At 36.4% G+C, this 19514-nt stretch overlaps 1 protein-coding gene across 3 annotated transcripts in view; it reads left to right on the top strand.

Annotated features, from left to right (window-relative positions):
- Positions 1 to 19514, top strand: part of LOC131425917 (mucin-5AC) — a 37712-nt gene that overhangs the window by 7828 nt on the left and 10370 nt on the right. For all 3 annotated transcript variants that reach the window (XM_058588219.1, XM_058588221.1, XM_058588220.1), the window contains one exon: positions 6600 to 7242. In XM_058588219.1, coding sequence (XP_058444202.1) covers positions 7173 to 7242 — 70 coding nt within the window. In that variant the 5' untranslated portion in view covers positions 6600 to 7172. The remainder of the gene's footprint in view (positions 1 to 6599; positions 7243 to 19514) is intronic.

Below are 19514 nucleotides of genomic sequence, written 5' to 3' on the forward strand. Positions count from 1 at the left end.
CTCCCCTACTAAACATAATTCTGCTATCATTTATATGCCATCAGAAATACACTCTTAGAAAAAATAAAAGTTACGTTTGGCGTGAATTCAAGCATACCGTAATTTCTTCGGTGATGAAACAATATTACATCTATTAACATGTAAAAATCATGTTTGTGTCTGTATCGATGGAAAATTCAGCTAAATTAATGGTGAAGTTAAAGATATGACTCATCTTCACATGCTTTAAATTGTAAGTGAATTACGCCACTCCTTTTATGTGCATCTATAAAGATGTAAATTTACACGATTTTTGTATGATGATGATGTATGTATGATCAGCAATTTGTGATTAAATTTTCAACAGTGTAAGATAACTAAGAAAAACTCTAAAACAAAGTTTTCTTAAACATTTGGAAACTATGAAGACATTTCATTACGTTCGCTTCCCTTTCTCGTACCCGCGGCGACGAGAATTATGATCTGAATTCTTGACCTGGAGTCAGGCCCGTACCCAGGATTTCATTTCGGGAGGGGCCCATTACTGAAGATTGCTTATGTACCTAATTCTCGATGTACCTTTTACGGCTGTTTTTAACATACACTTTAAATTTTCCACTGGAACTGAAATTGTATTACATTTCATTACGATTACTGTCTTGTTATTTCTGTAACACATGTCTGAGACATTCTAAATAATTATATATTTTTGATTTCGGGAGGGGCCAGGGCCCCTCGGGCCCCCCCTCTGGGTACGTGACTGCCTGGAGTTATGCAACTGAATTCTGAACCTGTCCCAGATTTCGAATTTAGTTCTTGAATCACGTTCTCGAATTCAATTCTGGTCCAGAATTTTAGTTCTGAAGTATACGATATGGCAAAAAAAATTCAAGAGTTAAAACATTGAATAATTTTTGCAAATCGGTTCTTTTTAGGACCATGAAAATACAGGGTTTCGCAAAAGAACCTGACACATTTTGTTCTCCGGTTACACTGCAACTACAGTACTACGCAAAGGCACCAGCATTTTCGGCATCAATTTAAAATGTTTTTTTTTGTCGTGAATACGACTTGTGTGAATACACCTGTTCAAAATTAGCCATATGGAAGAATAGGCAGAACTTAATCGTGAATATCTCGACCTGTATTAACGGCAGCAACATAATTCTTTCATCATTTTATCAAAAATATGATCAGGAATTTAGGATAATATTTTGAACATTGTGAGATAACCACAAACAACTCAAAAATTAAGTTTTCTAAAACTTTGTAAACAACGCGGAAAATTCTTTACATTTGCTTGGCTTTTTCGCGCAAGGACGACGATTTTGAGGTAGTCAGGCACATATCTTCAACTGATTGCGTATAAAAGGGGAACCGTGGTCGAAATTCGATCATTTCTTCTTGTGCGTTGGATGCAAGCAAGGGACCAGCAGCTTCGGAGCGTGCACCTTCTGCGTGGTTAAAAACCTCAAACGCTCAGGTCGCAACTCTCATTTGGACTTCAGTCGTCAGGTGGAGCAGTCGTAATGAAAGCAGACCTTTTGCGTGGTTAAAAACCTCAAACCTCGTTGTTCTCATTTGCCTTCCGATCGTCAAGGCGAGAAGACGCATTAAACCAGTTTCGCATCATTTCAAGCAAGAACGATTGCATCAGCTATTAGTGCTTTGCATTGGAGAGAAAGAAAACAAGAAACGAAAAGTGGACAACATTATATAAAATCAGCCGTTCTAATGGCTCTAAATGTTATCTAAAGAACTATTAAGATTACTTCTTTGAAATTCGAAGGTAGAAATCATCAGTTTAGTGAAAATCCAAAATAATTTGATTTGGTTCGTGCACTTTTCGCTGTGCGAAAATCGTTCTGGATAAATGTTCCGAACTGTGCTAAATATCGTAGAGAATTTCACAATTTGGCCCTTCTAAAAGTCAGAAATGAATCCTGTACAGCATCTTGATAGTTTCTTTCAATGAAATATGCAATTCCGAAATGAGATAATCGACGTTTTGACGTTGAAAATTTTAGTAGTGAAAAGGGGGAAAGTTTCGCAATTCACACAATCGATCGACTATCAATTCGAATTCGAAAGTCTAAAGAAATTGTGTCAGTTTTATTCGTATTCACGACATCCAGTTATGTCTCTGACATTACACACCCGTACTTTTTTGTGTGAATACGACTTACTTTACTATGGGGCACTTTTTCGAAATTTATTTCTTTGCAAATAATAGATAAACACCATCAGTTTAGTGCAAATCTAGTATTCTTTGTTTAGCTATGTTCGCAGTACAAAATGCTAGTTCAAACGAGTGCAAATAAAGCCAGCATTTGACTGCTTCGCTTTCGAGAAACATGCGCTGAACATGGACCGGGACCGTTCATAAACCACGTAGACCAAAATCTGGTATTTTTTAACCTACTCCCCTCTCTCTCCTAGAAAATCTACGTAGACTTTTCTTGTCACAAATCAATTTTTTTTTCATCATTTTTCACGGATAGATTTTTACAGTTTACATTCTCTAATAAGAAAAAATAAAATCTGATCCAGTACCGTTGTCATAAAGTCTTAATTATTCAAGATATTCAAGAGGTAAAGATATACTGTCTCAAATGCTAATGCTAATGCTAATATTCAAGAGGTAAAGATATACAATAACTCTCAAACGGCTTCACTGGATGAACGATAAGAAAGAAAATGTGATTGAAATCACGCATTATGTAAACAACCGTTCGTGGGCATACGATTCGCAGAGCCTGTTTCCCTTTGAAGAAGTTCGATTGCGTCAACCTGCTGCTGGTCGTTTGCATTGGAGCGAAATACAACGCAAAGTGAACAAGAATGGGCAACAGTATGCAAAATCAGCCCTTCTAATGGCTCCAAATGTTATCTAAAGACTGTCCCAGAAAGTATGGACGCAACCAAAAACCTGCTGCCATTTCGCAATGGTTCAGAATCTGTCAATTTTTATGGCTGCGTCCTGTTGTTTACACTCTTCTCTAACCACTTGTGCAGTTGTTTATTCGTTTTCATTAGTTTGTTTCGAAATGCGTGGACTTTCAGCAGAACAACGTCGAAAAATTGTGTACAAATGGTGCACAGAACGCAGACTGTCAATGAGAAAGATAGCAAAAATGGAAGGAGTAAGTGAAAAAGCCGCGCGAAATGCAATCAGGAAGTTCGGTGAGGATAAACCGAAAATGGGTCGAAAAAAAGGTCCTGCTAACCCTCAGTTGGATAAACGTATACTGAAGGCGTTCGAGCAAAAGAATGAGGTTTCAGTTCGGGATGTAGCCAAAAAAATGGGCCTTTCGAAGTGAAATGTTCTTCGTGCCAAAGAACGTTTGAATCTTCAAACCTGTAAGAAGCAGAAATAATTAAAACGTAGTCCGAAACAAGAAGCATCGATCAGGCCGAGGGTTCGAAAGCTGTACAATACGATTCTTGCTGGAAATTTGAACTGCATAATCATGGACGACGGAATCTACGTGAAACTCGATTACAAATCCTTGCCGGGACCACAATATTATACGGTGCGAGAAGGGCAAGTGTTAAACCAGTCCGAGACATCGCTTGAAGTCGAAAAATTTGGTAAGAAAGCTATGGTCTGGCAAGCAATTTGTAACTGCGGTAAGATTTCGAAACCCTTCATCACTACTGCTTCAATGAACAGCGAAATATACATCAAGGGATGTTTACAAAAACGACTTCTACCCATGATTCGAAGCCACAAGGATCCTGTTGTCTTTTGGCAAGATCTTGCTTCTGGCCACTACTCGAAATCAACGGTAGAATGGTATACTACCAAAAATGTCACTTTCGTCCCAAAAGACATGAATCCACCAAATTGCCCACAACTTCGACCAATTGAGGAATTTTGGGCATTAACGAAGGTACATCTCAGGAAACATGTCTCGGCAGCCGAAACCATTCAACAGTTCGAAAAAGATTGGAAAAAAGGGTCAAAACTTGTCGCCAAGAAGTCTGTACGTAATTTAATGAGGAACGTTCGCAAGAAGGTGCTCCAGCTAGTCTACAATGGCTAAGTAGCAAATGTTGGGAATAATATTCTGTTGTTGTAGTCTAATATTATCAGTATATCGAATAAAATTTGAATATCTACACACTTTCTGGGACAGTCTTTAAGGAACTATGAAGATTGCTTCTTTGCAAGTCGGAGCTAAAAATCATCAATTTAGTGCAAATCAAGAATAGTTTGATTAGCTTTGTGCATTTTTCGCCGTGCGAAATTTGCTCCAAACGAGTGCACATAAAGCCAACATTTGATTGTTTCGCGTTCGAGAAAAATGTTTCGATCAGTGTTTAATATCGTATAAAATTCCATAATTTGACCCTTCTGAATGCCATTTGGTCCTTCTTTCACTGAAATATGCAAACACGAAATTAAATAATCGACATCAAAATTCTGTATGTTGCTAGTTATTTTTTACTCTCATTTGCTCAGCGTTATTTAATTGTGTGGCAGAAAATATTTGTTGCAAATAAGTCAATCTTTAATATAAATGCACCGTCGTTACAATTCTGGAAGCGAAGCAGTAAAAGTTGCGAAATTCGCACAATCAACTAATACGAACAATTATCATTTTTATTCGTTTTCACGTCCGGCTTTTTGCCTTTCTCATATAGAAAGGTTATGCAATCACTGTGAAAACCGACTTTTGAACCGAGGCACGGAGGGCTGAGTGTCATATACCATTCGACTCAGTTCGTTGAGTACGCAAAATATCTGTATGTGTGAATGTATGAATGTAACATTTTTGCACTCACTTTTCCGGAGATGGCTGAACCGATTCTCATGAACTTAGATTTAAATGAAAGGTCTTATAACCCCACACAAAGTTCCTGAATTTTATTCAAATCCGACTTCCGGCTCCGAAGTTACAGGGTGATATGTGTAAAAAAAGACTTACTTTTCTCAGAGACGGCTGAACCGATTCTTCAAACTTAGATTTAAATGGAAGGTACAATTGTCCTATTCAAAGTTTCTGAATTTTATTTTGATCCGACTTCCGGTCCCGGAGTTACAAGGTGATTAGTGAAAAAATTCTTATTTCAAATTATTTCATCACTTTTCTCAGAGATGACGTGACCGATTTTAACAAACTTATGCCGTTTTTCATTGAAAAACACTGGTGGCGTGGATTGCTCTGATTTTGCACTTTCGAGCAGAAATGCAATATTTTGACGGTGTTTCATTGCCATTTCTGCTCGAAAGTGCAAAACCAGAGCAATCCACGCCACCAGTGTTTCTCAATGAAAAACGCCATTAGATTCGAATGAAAGGTATTATGGTCCCATACAAAATTTCCAAATTTCATTCGAATCCGACTTGAGATGACGCCGAATTGATGTCACAGCAACTAAGGCTATATTGCCAGTAAATTTTCGGTTATAGTCCAATGGACTTTATTTTCACCTGACTACAAGTGAAAATCTCGCTGTGTGGCTGCGTCGAATCGTCAAAGTACGGCTTGGAAATCCTTTCTTTCTTGCGAAATACTCGAATTTTCTCCGGACTAACACGATGCAACGTGCTCACCCGTTGAGAGTTTCACCGGAAGTCGTTCCTTGTTCTTGGGTTTTTGATGAACGACCGAAGATTGTAGCCATAGACTCAAAAATGGATCCCATCCATCACTTTTCTCGAACCAACTTCGATTATACCGGTTCCCAGATTCCGGTTTGGGAAGTACCTCTTTTCGTTTTCCTCAGAGATGGCCTAACCGACCTGAATACTGTTTTACTCTGTAGGTTATACTAGTTTATGGACAAATCTTTTTGTTTTTTAAGAATCAAAAAAAATTATTTTGAAGACTACCATACATTTATATATGAGAATGTGTGAGATCTGAGAAAGGCATCATTACATCACTAGGTGGATTAAAACAGCTTTTTTGTTTTAAATCTGTTGATGAGAAGGTTTATAAATTGCATTTTTAATGTCATTATGATCGGTCGTGTCTCGTACACAACCCAGTATTTTTTGGTCAAAATAGAATCAAATATTGCGCAGTAACAAAACATGCCAAATCTGCTGATTGGTTTCCGTTCCAATTTGGCATCACTGTTGCTCGTCGTTCGTTTGTTTTCCTAATCACAGAAGAACCAATTACTAGTACTTTCTCATTTAGTCCAGGTAAATTAAGAATGCCTATTTTGCAGAAGACTGTCGCGTGTACTCGTTTTCGTAAACAATTTGTCGCTGCCGACTGGAAAAATGGTCTTTAATATGTAGTTTTTTTTGGTCACTTTCGTGACGAGATTTTTTGTTGTTGTGAGGAGTCTTGGAGCTTAAAATGGAAAGTATAAACGAATAAAATGACTGTCCATGACTGTATTTCTCAAAGTCATAATCACCGGCGATAATTAAACCACGAAGTTGTTAACCAATCAAAAGAAATGTCTAGCCATAACAAGCAGCTGCTCCAAGTGCATTTTGTTTCGAATAACTCCCGCTAGGCAAAAAGCCCTCGGCAACTTCAGTATCCCGCAGCAGTCGATCGATTTTCAAATCCTCTCTATTTGTGTAAAGTTCACACCAACCAGCAGCAGTCAAACAGAAACATAATTCTATTTTTCTCTCTTCGCCTTTATTCTAGGTTAACGAGATGCAGCCACCACGCAATGTTAGGAAGAGAACCACCGGCCAGTAGTAGTGACAAGGGGCGGAGGGTGGCGGAGGCGGTCCCTGTTGGGGAGAAACCATCACCTCGAAGTAGAAAGCTATACCACCATCACCATCACCACCACCGGCACTGTCCCCGCTACAACAGGTCATAAAGCACATCGCGTGCGTTCGCCGTGTTGAACCAACCCACCAGCTCCTGTACCGGTCACCCCTTAAGCCGGCTACCGTCGGCCCCGGCTCGACGATCTAACGGTGCCCTTTTCCTTGAAGCAAAGCAAAACTCAAACCCCGATCTACTCTGAGCAAAGGACTACTCCATCGAACGGACACTGGTTGGACAACGAAGCAGCAGAAACTCATTCCGTCAAAGTAGCGGAAGGTCAGCTTGCTGGAAATAACATTGGCCTACAAAGTGCACGGAACAAGCCTGCAGTCGCCGTCAGCACGCGAACTCCGAAACGTGAAACTGTTGCGGTCGTAGGGCTTTAGGCAGGGAAACCTTTGCTTGCTTGCCAACTAGCCAGCAGCTGATTCGGAAGTATCCATGTTTGGACCCAAGAACGAAAGGATGGATCTGAACGAATGTCTACAGTCCGCCTCGGAGATTGTCGAGAGTAAGTGTGGAAATGGGTTAGCCCCATGCTTTCGGAAAACAATAGCTTGCAGGATGGTAAACTATAAATACGACAATTCCGCAGCCCAGGCCCGGAGAGAGTGTCGTTTTATCGCCCCATCGCAGTCCGTTTCACACATTAAGGGATGACATGTGATTGACTGTGGGAAATGGTTGTCCCTTCCCTCCCCGTGCTATCCGGTGTGTATAGTTTCATGTTCCGACGTTCCAGTAGAAATGTCATCTTGCTATTTCATTCCGAACGAACGCTCGGAGGATGTTTATTTTAAATAAACTCTTTCCGAGTACTGCTGGATTGTTTTTTAAGGCTTTCTATTCAATGAAATCAAACAGGCAAACTTCAACTCACAGTTATGTTTCGTGTTCTGGGGTTTATTTTTAGATTGCTGTTAGGCCAAATGCAATGGACATGATTTCTCTATCGGTTTTCCTATCAATTTGAGAATGAATGATAAAAGTCTCAGCATAATGCCCAAGGGGCTATGAATTGTTTATCATTTCAATAGAAAAACTGGAACAAGTCGGTAGATATAGTTGAGTCACAAATCGTTTCGTTTTGGTATCAGAAATCCGATAGTCTTAGCCCCTCCCTTTGGTTGGTGGGCTTGACGGTATTGCAAACATCATCACATACAATCAATTAGCGTTACAATTTGATAAAGATATGCGTTACAGTTTTTAGTTTAATAATTGAATTAAATGAATAATATATGGAACGACTTGAATAAGATGTTGATTGCATTACGCTCCAACATCCGGGGTTGGAGAGGCCGGTAGGGCTTAACTGAGCTCTTTTTTATGTTTTATTTTCATACTACCGGCCCTTATTACCAGTGTGAAGTGAAAATTAAGTAGAGTAAACGTATCCCAATTGGGTTTCACACGATGACAATAAATGAACGGTAAATCGAATCCATCTTTGACGTTTATTGGTGGTTTGTGTACCATGGAATACTGTGGAATGAAATAGAATATTGTAGAATATAATAAAATAATAATGACCGAACCAATGAGCAAACCACTGATAGCTGTCAAACGATGTTCATCCAGTTTATATTGTGTGGATGTATCGTTTGGGACCTGATGGGTGAGATGATGTGTGAATGAAATGTAAGAGTGAGTGCATGCAAGAACGGTAATAAAGGCCACCGTTTCAGCTCAGGACTAACGATCGACCAATAGAAGAGATAGAAATTGGGTAACGGTACCCCCATTCATCTCAAATCCATTAGTCATTTCATGTACGAAAACCATTAGTTAGAGTGAGATCTGTTATCTCTGTTTGATAGATTAATTTCAAGAATAACATGAAATCTGGAGCTTTTTTTTTTGTTCGTTAAAACAGCAGTATTGAATCATTTCTGAACTACTTTTATGTTCCATTGCTTCTTACAGACGAGGCAAAGATTTTGTATTCGATTTTATCTCAATAAATTTATTGAAAGTCGAGTAATCGGTAAAATAACATGGTGACTCTACTAATGAGATGACTATTGGCACACAAATTTTAGTTAGAATCTATTAGAATAGAAATAGTAACTCAATGTTGTGATGCTTGCTTGTGGAATACATGTAGGTATGTATGCATGTGTGTATGCGTATGTGCCTGTGTGTATGTAAGTGTTTTTGTGTGTACAACATACATTATACCGTTCCCTCGGGTGTGTTGTATCAAATTGGTTGTGACACATTTCGATTGCGAGTCAGTGTACCAGATGTTCAAAAGTGCCTGAGCGGATGGTAATATACTGTCAAGAATCAACCGAAGATAACGAAATGTGAACATGCTGTAGCAATACTATTAAACCCAAGTGTTATTATCATTTAAATAAAAACGCATGTCCTCAGTTCTTATCCGTCAAACCATGATGAGCTGCCCTACAAAGATCAATGAAACACTAATTTTTTTTATTTTTATTTTTTTTTTTGTTTTTATTTTTTTTTATTTTTTTTTTATTTTTTTTTTATTTTTTTTATTTTTTTTTTGTTTTGGAAACGGATGACTGGATGAGGAACAAGAAATACGAAAATGCTGAAAGAATTAGAAAGGAATATTGGAAGCAACATAACATGCCAGCAAAAGTACGGAGTGAAAAATGACAACAAAAGACACGAATCACAGCTGAATAGAACACTGGAATTAAGGTAAAACAGAATACAAACTATGAACAAAGGTAAGAAAACCAACATGAAGAAATAATAGAAACTGCTGGGTAACAATGTAATTTCCTCATATTGAAAGAGGCGTTTATATGGCGCGCATGCGCTAATTCGGCCTGATACAAATTAACGGGGAGGGCAATACATTTTGGACAGGGCTGTAAAAAGCTGATTGGAACCCTTTCCCCACCAAAATGTAATATAAGGAAACTATAAGGAAAGAAATCCGATAGTCTTAGCCGGTTTTAGAATTTATCGCAATAAAATCGTTACCTTGCTTTGACATATTTGGATAGGTTTGAGATTCGGTTGACAACGAAAAATTCCAGTTACTCGAGAATGTATATTATCCTTGAATAAAATTTGATTTGTTTGTCTTTTCCCAAATCTGAACGTCAACAAACGTACTAAAACTGAGCATTCTTCTTCCGAATCGACGAGATTGAAACGAGTTTGAGTCAATTTTTGAAGAATTTTTACGTTTTTTTGCATTGTTGTCCTTCGTTAGAACCCAAGTCTGTAGAAATCCGTTTTAGTTAGTTGCCTCTGAGAAAATGAAGTGTGTTCAGTTTTGGAAATGTTGATCCCTATTTCCGGTACTTCCAGAGCAAGAACCGGTCCGGCTGATGTCTAAGTAGTGTATCGAAAAGTAGTTAGCAACATTGATTATTGAATAAAAAAGCGATAAAAAAACATATTTTGACATCAGTTTTCGATATATTGTAGAAAAATTACATTTTTATGCATTTCACTGATTATATTGAAGAAAATCCTAGTTTCTGTGAAACGCTTGCACTTTGGACTTGACATTCTTCATTAAATTCTGCAGTTACTTTGTGACTTTCCTGGTGGCATGTTTTGGGACACTGTACCTTCCTTCCGAAAGTGCCGCTTGACAATTGCCCAATACCTTTCAATTGGCCGAAGATCCGGGCAGTTCGGTGGGTTGATATCCTTTTTCACGAATTGTACATAATTTTTGACAACCACTGTAGAACGGAGTTGCTGAAGCTGAAGCCAAATCTGGCCAGAAGAGAGGAGGAGCCTTATGCTTTCTGTACAGTGGCAGCATTCTCTTCTTCAAACATCCTTCCTCGTACACCTTGGCGTTAATTGTGCCCTTCGTGAAGAAAATCGACGACCGCAAACCACAGGTACAAATTGCTTGCCAGACCAACACCTTCTACCTAAACTTTTCCATCGCCAGCGTCGTCCAGGGGTTGGTACACCGATTTCGTATAATATTGCGGTCCGGGCAGCGCTCGAGAGTCTTCCTTGATATAGGTTTCGTCGTCGATCAGGATGCATCCGTCTTTATTCTGTAGAATCCGGTTATACAGTTTTCGCGCTCTTATTTTGACCTGAACTTGCTGTACTTCGTTGTACGTGACACCACTTTCTGAGCACCAAGTGTGCAGAATTTTCTTTCGCGTTTCCGGACCAATTCGACTCATCATTGAAATGATAAACCGTACCGAAATCAATCGATTGCGCAGCTGTTATTGACATGTAAACAAACATGTCACCGCAAAACACGCTGCAAAAAATTAAACCATTTCAGAGTAATAACTGTTTGAATGTTGCTAACTACTTATCGATATACTCCTTATTCGTTTTGATCTTTGGGGAAAAACATAGAAAGATTAATTTTGTTTACTTTAATGACTCGCCCGTTGTGTAATTTCTGCCAACTACTAGCGAACGATGATCAAATAAAACAGTTAGTCCTTATGCTTTGGCTATTACAGAGAAATCGATTAAAAACTACAAGGATCAGCCCCATGGGGTTGGTCGAGCCATTTATGTGGAACAAGCCATCCAAAATTTCTAACGATCGACATTTTCAATCAAACAGTTCAATCAATCGTCACACTTTTGAATCCGCAATTGCACGAGAGTTTGCTTAGATTGATTTTTATAAGGAACCATCACCGAACACGCGAACGCAGAATATAGACTCTGTTTGTCTTGACTCGTATCTGTTTTGTAGCCGACGAAATTACATAAATATTCCAAATGTATGCAATTATATCTTTGTACATACTAGCGATACGGATTTCGATATTTAAGCTTCTCATCGTCAAGCTTGTGTTCAAGTTTTGTATGCACGCAGTTATTTTTATAGCGTTAGTCACTTTCTATATCATTACTACCATTCTGCAATTTCGGTTGAAGTGATAAATTTTTTTAAATTTTTAATCGTGTTCAACTTATATAAATTAGTCTTAAGCACTCGAAATTTACCCTAGGCTTGTTGTCAATTTCCCGGTCCCGGGTTGGCGGTTCAATGCACAGGACGCTGGTCTTACAAGCCAGCTGTCGTATGTTCGAGCCCCGACCTGGAAGGATTCTTAGTGTCAGTAGGATCCATAGTACTAGCCATGCAATGATTCTGTACGCTAAGAATCGGCTGCGAAGTCAGTTGAAACAGAAAGGCCAAATTCCACGGAAGGAATGTAATGCCAAGACTTTGCTTTGCTAGTTGTCAATTTCTCAGGTGAAACGACATAACATGGAATTTCATCCGAGCTTACATGACACAAGATCAGAGCATACACGCTTAAAAATAGTTACTCAAAAATGAGTAAGATCTCACTCATCTACAGAAAAAGTGGAACAACTCTAATTTAGAGTAACTCCGAAGTTACTCAAATTTGAGTTCTTCCACTGGAAACGATATTTGAGTAAAATCTACTCATTTACTGAGTAATACTTTATTCGTACATGTACAAAAATAGAGTAACTATCACTCAAATTTTGTGTGAAATTTTATTTCACATATACCAAATTTGCAAAAAAATTGCTCCTTTTCTGAGTGTATTGTATTAAAATGTTAAATAATTGAACTCAATACTATATCAAGTGGTGGTCGCTTGGAGTAGTGTGTTATGCTCAGGCACCAATCATACACTTATTCCTTATAAATGACATTTGAGCATAATCGTTTCCATTCTAAAGCACAACACGAAGCTGATCATTCCGGTTTTTGCAGACACAACACCGTTTGTGTTGATCGACTCACCCTCGAAATACGCGTCTCACTAACAAAAAATACAACCTGTTGCTACAAATGGTTATTACAACTTTTAGACTTATCGCGAATGCGAATAGTAACTATAAAAAGAGATTTTGCGTTAAACTCAAATTTAGAGTAGGAGTTACTCAATATCATTGATGATAACTACTCAATTTTTGACGTTTCCATGTATCATTTGAAAATGAGTAACTACTACTCAAACTTTGAGTAACTTTTTCTAAGCGTGTACCAATTAAAGCTTCAAATCGTTTTATAGCACTTTCTGTCTTGCTGTCTGTCAACGTACTACCTCTGACATGCTACACGTAGGATTGAAACGTTAACCATAATTTCGCTTACATTTATAGAATAGTGTGCTCTATACAGCTTTGCTTTTGCACCGATTGAATAATCGGAGCGATGCTTTCCCATTGATATATCGCTTACTCTTTCAAAGTCGTCGTCTAAATCCGGTAAGCCGGAGATTTTTAACAGGTTTAATAGGACACTGCTAGCTACACGGAGAAAAATCTATGGTACTATCAACCATATTGAAGGTTACTTCAATCGAATTCCTACATTGAAATTTGCACAACCATGTTTTTGATTTACTTTGACTGACTATGAACTTCGAAATAAACTGGAGTACAAGGTTGTTCTTAGCTCCGATTTTAAGGTACTTTCAACAAATATTCGTTTGGAACAACTATAATTATGGTTGTTCCAGTTTGACAGCTGAAAACTCTTAGGTAAACTCAACCAAACTTCACAACGTATTTCAAACAAAATTTGGATTACACATACCGGGATTTTTTTTTTGAATGAGCAATAAAATAGTGAGTGCAATCATTACTTCTTGTTGATTCAAAGAAAAAGTTTGTTCGAACGAAATGAGAAGTTTTGAGGTAGAACGCTATATTTTGGTTAAGGGAAATAAAATGAATTTTATTCTTTCTTTTGTATTTTCCTCATAAGTACATTGCTTCAAGTTTTGAAGTTACATAGTCGTTAATAAGTGGTCCTTTCTAAATTATGTAGATCTATAACATTGCCTATTATTGTATTCTATGTTACTTACTACTACTGGTCTAGCTGTAGTGCTTATTTCATACGATTGCAATTGTTCGTTACATTTGTTTATTTTATATTTCTCGCAGAGCAGCAAAAGCGCATTATCGTTATTGAAAAATATTTCTGTTATTTTGAAAATATCAATGGTATCACTGCATATTGTACTATAAAACGACCCTCTTTTATATAGTATTCCACATTTATAAAATTAAGTCAAAAAATTATTGATTTTTCATTAACATTAACTGAATTAAAGTTATTATACTTCTCTTGTTCAGACCGGAATTGATTAAAATATATTTGACTTTCGTCGTATGTAATTTTCGAGGTTGAGAAATTATTTCTTATACAATCATATGCAAATTTAAAACCGGATTTTATGGCTATGGTTGAGCGCATATCTATACGATTACTGTTAATTCTACAATACGTTTTGAATTCTTTATGTTTCGATTCAAACCTCATTGACCAATGTGTGTACCATGTACTGTACCATGTTGTGATGTTTCGGTTTGAGAGTATCCTGGAATAGTTTTACATATTGATTATGATGATATGTTATAAGTGATTTTAGCTCTTTGACCAACGGTAATAGAATTTCTCTCAAAAGTAAGATGTGAACTATTTTTACCAAAGCACATGCAAGCTGCCATACAGCATCTGTTCCGGGCACTAGAGGACCTATAATCAACGGAAGAAACATTATTAATGTCTTCGACTCTTTGGCAGTACATTTGATTCTTTTCATTTTAATATGGTGCTTTTGAAAAACATGTATAATGTTACTTGAATGCACCTTTGCACAGTTCAGTTCACACTTTTTACAATATAAAATCACTTCAAAAAGAATAAAAACTGAGATGAAACGAAAACTAAACACAGCCGAGAAGAAGCGAGCTAACGATGAAAGCAACCGAAGCAAACTGAAAAACTATTTAGTTTTGACTTAATCGTCAGGTTGGTATTTACCTAACCGAAAATTTAGGTTATTTCTACTCAATATATATGTTGATTCAAAGTGATATTTTAGATTGAACTGAATTGAAATGTGTATCATCCAACGAGCTGAATTTTGATTGGTACAACTTTGAATATGATTTAAAATAACCAATTTTTTTGGTGTAATCAAACATTTTTAATATTACAACAATAATATTAAATGATTGGAAACTTATTGAATTAATAATTTGGATTAATATAAATCATTGGTTTGAATTTTGACTTTGAATTTCAACAATACAATAAGTTGTTTCAAACTAGGCCAATTCCTCTCTGTGTATTAATCAACAATTCAATGATATATGATTGAGAATACATGGAATTCATTGAACATTCAAATCAATACGTAGAAATATTTCCAATCAATTGGTGAAATAATATTACTGATTGGAACTAAACTGACTGAGCTGTAAGTGTTCAAAAGCTGATCACATCTCTACTTGTCTTTACTCTTGAATTTCTAATTTGCAGCCCTATCCCACATTATCAGTTCCGAATGGATTCCGAATCAATTCCGAATTGGCGAGAAATTTTCATTCGGAATTTCATGTGGAAATTATAATGGATTCCGAATCAATTCCAACTCCAGTGCAACAACCGATTCCGAATGAACCGGTTCGCCGACAACCGGTTGATTCGGAAATCATTCGGAATTGAGTGAGAAGATGCGGACTGAATTGTCAATTCGTCTTCTTCTTCTTCTCTCCTGATTTTGCACGTTTTCGTGCTGATTTTCAGTTTATTTTTGAACGAAACCATTATATAACTGAATATACAAATTTAAATCTTCATGTTTTTCGGATATACAGAACTAGTAAATAACTAGTTCTTCTTAGAATCCCAACATAAACTATTGAAATTCGCTGGAAATTAACAAAACGGCCTACCTTAGTCAGCATCATCCATTCCTCTAGCTGGAGTGTAGTGAAATGGCTTAAGTCGCTTAAATTTCACACTAACACATTCATAAAATGAGCGAATATTCAATGACATTTATAATGTCACTGTCAATCAGGTTGATCGAGCTGCCAACTCAGGCGAAAATTCTAGCACTGAACCGATCGAGCACTAAAAAATCATGCAGTCGAGTAAGAATTCATTGCTCATTCCGTCATTTCGATAATGTGGGATATAGAAAACAAAGATGTGTTCCAGGGATGCCAGGTCATTTTTTCAAAAATCTGTGATCAAACCCAAAACCAGTCTGTGAAAATCTGTGACCGTTTTCCGTATCAATTTGGTGAGCAAAAAAAAAACGGTCTCACTACCAACACGCTCTGTACCTTTTGCCTCTACCGCTCTGTACTTTTTAATGCTAAACTGTGCTCGATTTCCAAAAATCTGTGAAAATCTGTGATTTATTCAATAATCTGTGATCATTTTCAGAAATCTGTGAAAATCTGTGTCATTTTTAAAATCTGTGCAGAAAATTCAAAATCTGTGAAACACAGATTAATCTGTGGACCTGACATCCCTGATGTGTTCCGCTGATTTCTTATTCTTCCTTCCGACTCCCCCTTAGGGATGTCGTAATATCGATCGATTAGTCGAGTAATCGATTAATAACCCAGATAATCGAGTAATATTGAATCGATTAGCTAAAAACTAATATTCGATTATTGAGCTAATCGAATAATTTAAAAAAACCACATAGTAATAAACGAACGAATAATCGAGTAATCGAATAATAACCCAGACAATCGAATAAATTTCAATCGATTAGTTTCAACATTATACTCGATATTTAAATAATCGAGTAATTCGAAATTTCCGACATCCCTACTCCCCCTTCTTGTCATCTTAGGTATCGGTTACAGTGTTGCCATATTGGCAGATTTTGTTTAATAACTTTATGCTGATAAAAAAAAGTACGGTTGTGTAATGTCAGAGGCATAACTGAATGTCGTGAATACAAATAAAACTGACTTTCTTAATACTTTCGAATATCAATTAGTTGATCGATTGTGTAAATTGTGCAAGCTTTCCTTTATTTCACTACTAGAATTTGTAACGATTCTTCTAAACTAAAGTACAGATTAGTTACAGTAAACATTCTAACACACCAAATTTTCAACAGCGTGAGAAAACCATAAATAATCCAAAAACAAAAGTGTTCCCATTTGGGGGTTTGGTACCTCGTGGGTAGCCAGTTTGTGCAAAGTGCACATGACTTATTTCTAGTTTTTACGTTTCGTTTTCGACTCGTCAGTGCTCGAAGACGGAACGTAAAAACTAGATGAGTCGAAGACGAAACGTAAAAACTAGAAATAAGTCATGTGCACTTTGCGCACAAACTGGCTACCCACGAGGTACCAAACCCCCAAATGGGAACACTTTTGTTTTTGGATTATTTATGGTTTTCTCACGCTGTTGAAAATTTAATCACAAATTCCTGATCATATTTCCGATAGCTTGTAGCAGCAAATATGTTGGTGGGTTAAGTACATCAAAAGATATTCGTGATAAAATTCTGCCCATTCTTGTAAAGTAAGTCGTATTCACGACAAAATATAAATCTCATTTAAATTTTCAGGCTCGGTCTTTGATTTGAAATGAACGTGAAAAATGTTTTGATGAATTTGTTTTGGGTTTTTCATTCTCTCCTGTTTTCAAACGAAGCTACAAATTGCTTTATTAAAAAATGTTTGAATTGTAAATTTGGTTATCAAAGGAAGATTAATTGTTCGCATAAATCTCAGGCATAGGAGATAGTAATAAATTGTCAGCTGTTTCCATCTCAACGTATTCATCGCCATATGTCACTTTTATCGATGGACATTCGTAAAACAATCTGAACTTTTTCCATTTAGAAAATGTAACTTAAAAAAATTAGTTTTTATATTTCATTAAAATTCCTACGGTTTGACATACGCCAGAAATTCTGAAAGTCTTCAAATACATGAGATAAAAACTTTTCACTTAGTTCACTTGATTGCGCTTTGTTTTCATATCACTTGGTTTCGCAAAGTTGCCAAGTTTTCTAATAATGTTACAAAAAAATTGTTTTTCTTCTTCAAATTATCATCTAGTTTTTTTTTGTGGTATCCGTGGCATTAGTTCAATTATATTGTTAATATTTATATTTCAATAAAATTGTCTCGGCTTCGAATATTACCAGAAAGAGTATGTTAAATACTAATGAAATAACCATTGTGGCAAATCTAGTAGCACTGGGATCTTTCCGCTATACGTCACCATAACATTGTTAAATGTGTGTGTTTCGTCGGCTGTGCACAGAGATGCCAGATATTTTCATATAAAAACTCAAACCGTAGAAATTTTAAAAACTTCAAACCATAGGAACACAGACTAACAGACAGGACACTCAAATTAGATTCTTTAACCATATAAACGGTCATTTCGAATATTCCTTTAGTTGGGACAGTACTCGCATATGTCATGATGGCGCCACGTTACCCTATCAAATACATCCTGTCTGTCATCTCGACTGTGTTTATTTTTTTCATTTACCAAACGAGTTGCCATTCATACAGAATTACCTGTACTGTATTGATTTGTATACCTCCATGCGAATTTCATGCAGGATACAGATTAATTACATATTTCCAAAACTATATACAGAATTGTGCCTACTTCTCATCCTACAACGCAATACAAAATCGAACCCGTTTTGTTACAATATTTACTTTCTTCTGGTCTGCCGTCACTTAATTTCGGGTGATAATTACCAACTCAATCATAAATAGTCTAGATGAACAACGTTGAGTAAAATAAATGTTTACCTTCCAACATCGCTAAAAAAGTTAAATATATTATCAACGTAATCCAATAATTTATTGTGACGATTCATTATCAAATATTTTGATGAAATCTGGCAACCCTGCAAGCAGCTGATCGGTGTTTACAAACGAGGGGAAACCAACTAGTAAAAAACTTTTACATAACATAAGGGGTGTACAGATAGTAAATAGTTCGCGCAGTACAATATAGGTGGAACCAGTGCATCACTAAAAATGATTTTTATAAGAATTAACTCATACTGTCGTGTCTGTTAGTCTGTGGTAGGAATTTTAATGAAATATAAAAACTAATTTTTTTTTTAAGTTACATTTTCTAAATGGAAAAGATCAGATTGTTTTACGAATGTTTCATCGATAAAAGTGACATATGGCGATGAATACGTTGAGATGGAAACAGCTGACAATTTATTACTATCTCCTATGCCTGAGATTTATGCGAACAATTAATCTTCCTTTGATAACCAAATTTACAATTCAAACATTTTTTAATAAAGCAATTTGTAGCTTCGTTTGAAAACAGGAGAGAATGAAAAACCCAAAACAAATTCATCAAAACATTTTTCACGTTCATTTCAAATCAAAGACCGAGCCTAAAAATTTAAATGAGATTTATATTTTGTTTCCATTTCCATTTTAACATGTGATTTGTCCGTTTATGAATAAACTTTTAAAGAAGTACTTCATTCAAATGCTAACAGATACTCAGAGAGAAAAGTCTAACTTTTTACTTCTCACTTTTTATGAACCTTCACAAATCTGTATTGAATTTAGAATCAGTATGCGAACGCAAAAATCTATACAATACAGATAAATCTGTATAAATGGCATCTCTGGTTCTGCATTCTATTTGAAGGTGCAATAGTGCAAAATTTTGATTTTGATTGCTGTCGCCATTGCTAATTTATGGGATGAATAAAGGACCAACGATAGGATGAATATAAAACATTTGAGATGAAATTAGTAGCACAGTAGTGAACATATCAGAAGTGTTTTTAGTTTTCATTTTAATTTCCAAGGAATGTGAATCAATTCCCAATGTGAAACAAGGCAAATTAAGCAGAAATATGAAAAAATCGTAGTGATTTTAGTGGCTAAATCAAATTTTTAAGGTAACGTCCTTACAAATGAGATGAAATAGGGAGCCCTTACCCTATGACTTTTTGAACCCATTTGAGAGAGTTTTCGAAATGAGCATCTCTGAACAATTGTACTATCTTTTGTTTTTTTGAAAATGGTATTCTCGTA

The sequence above is a fragment of the Malaya genurostris genome, chromosome 1 (assembly GCF_030247185.1).
Source record: "Malaya genurostris strain Urasoe2022 chromosome 1, Malgen_1.1, whole genome shotgun sequence".
Lineage (NCBI taxonomy): Eukaryota > Metazoa > Arthropoda > Insecta > Diptera > Culicidae > Malaya > Malaya genurostris.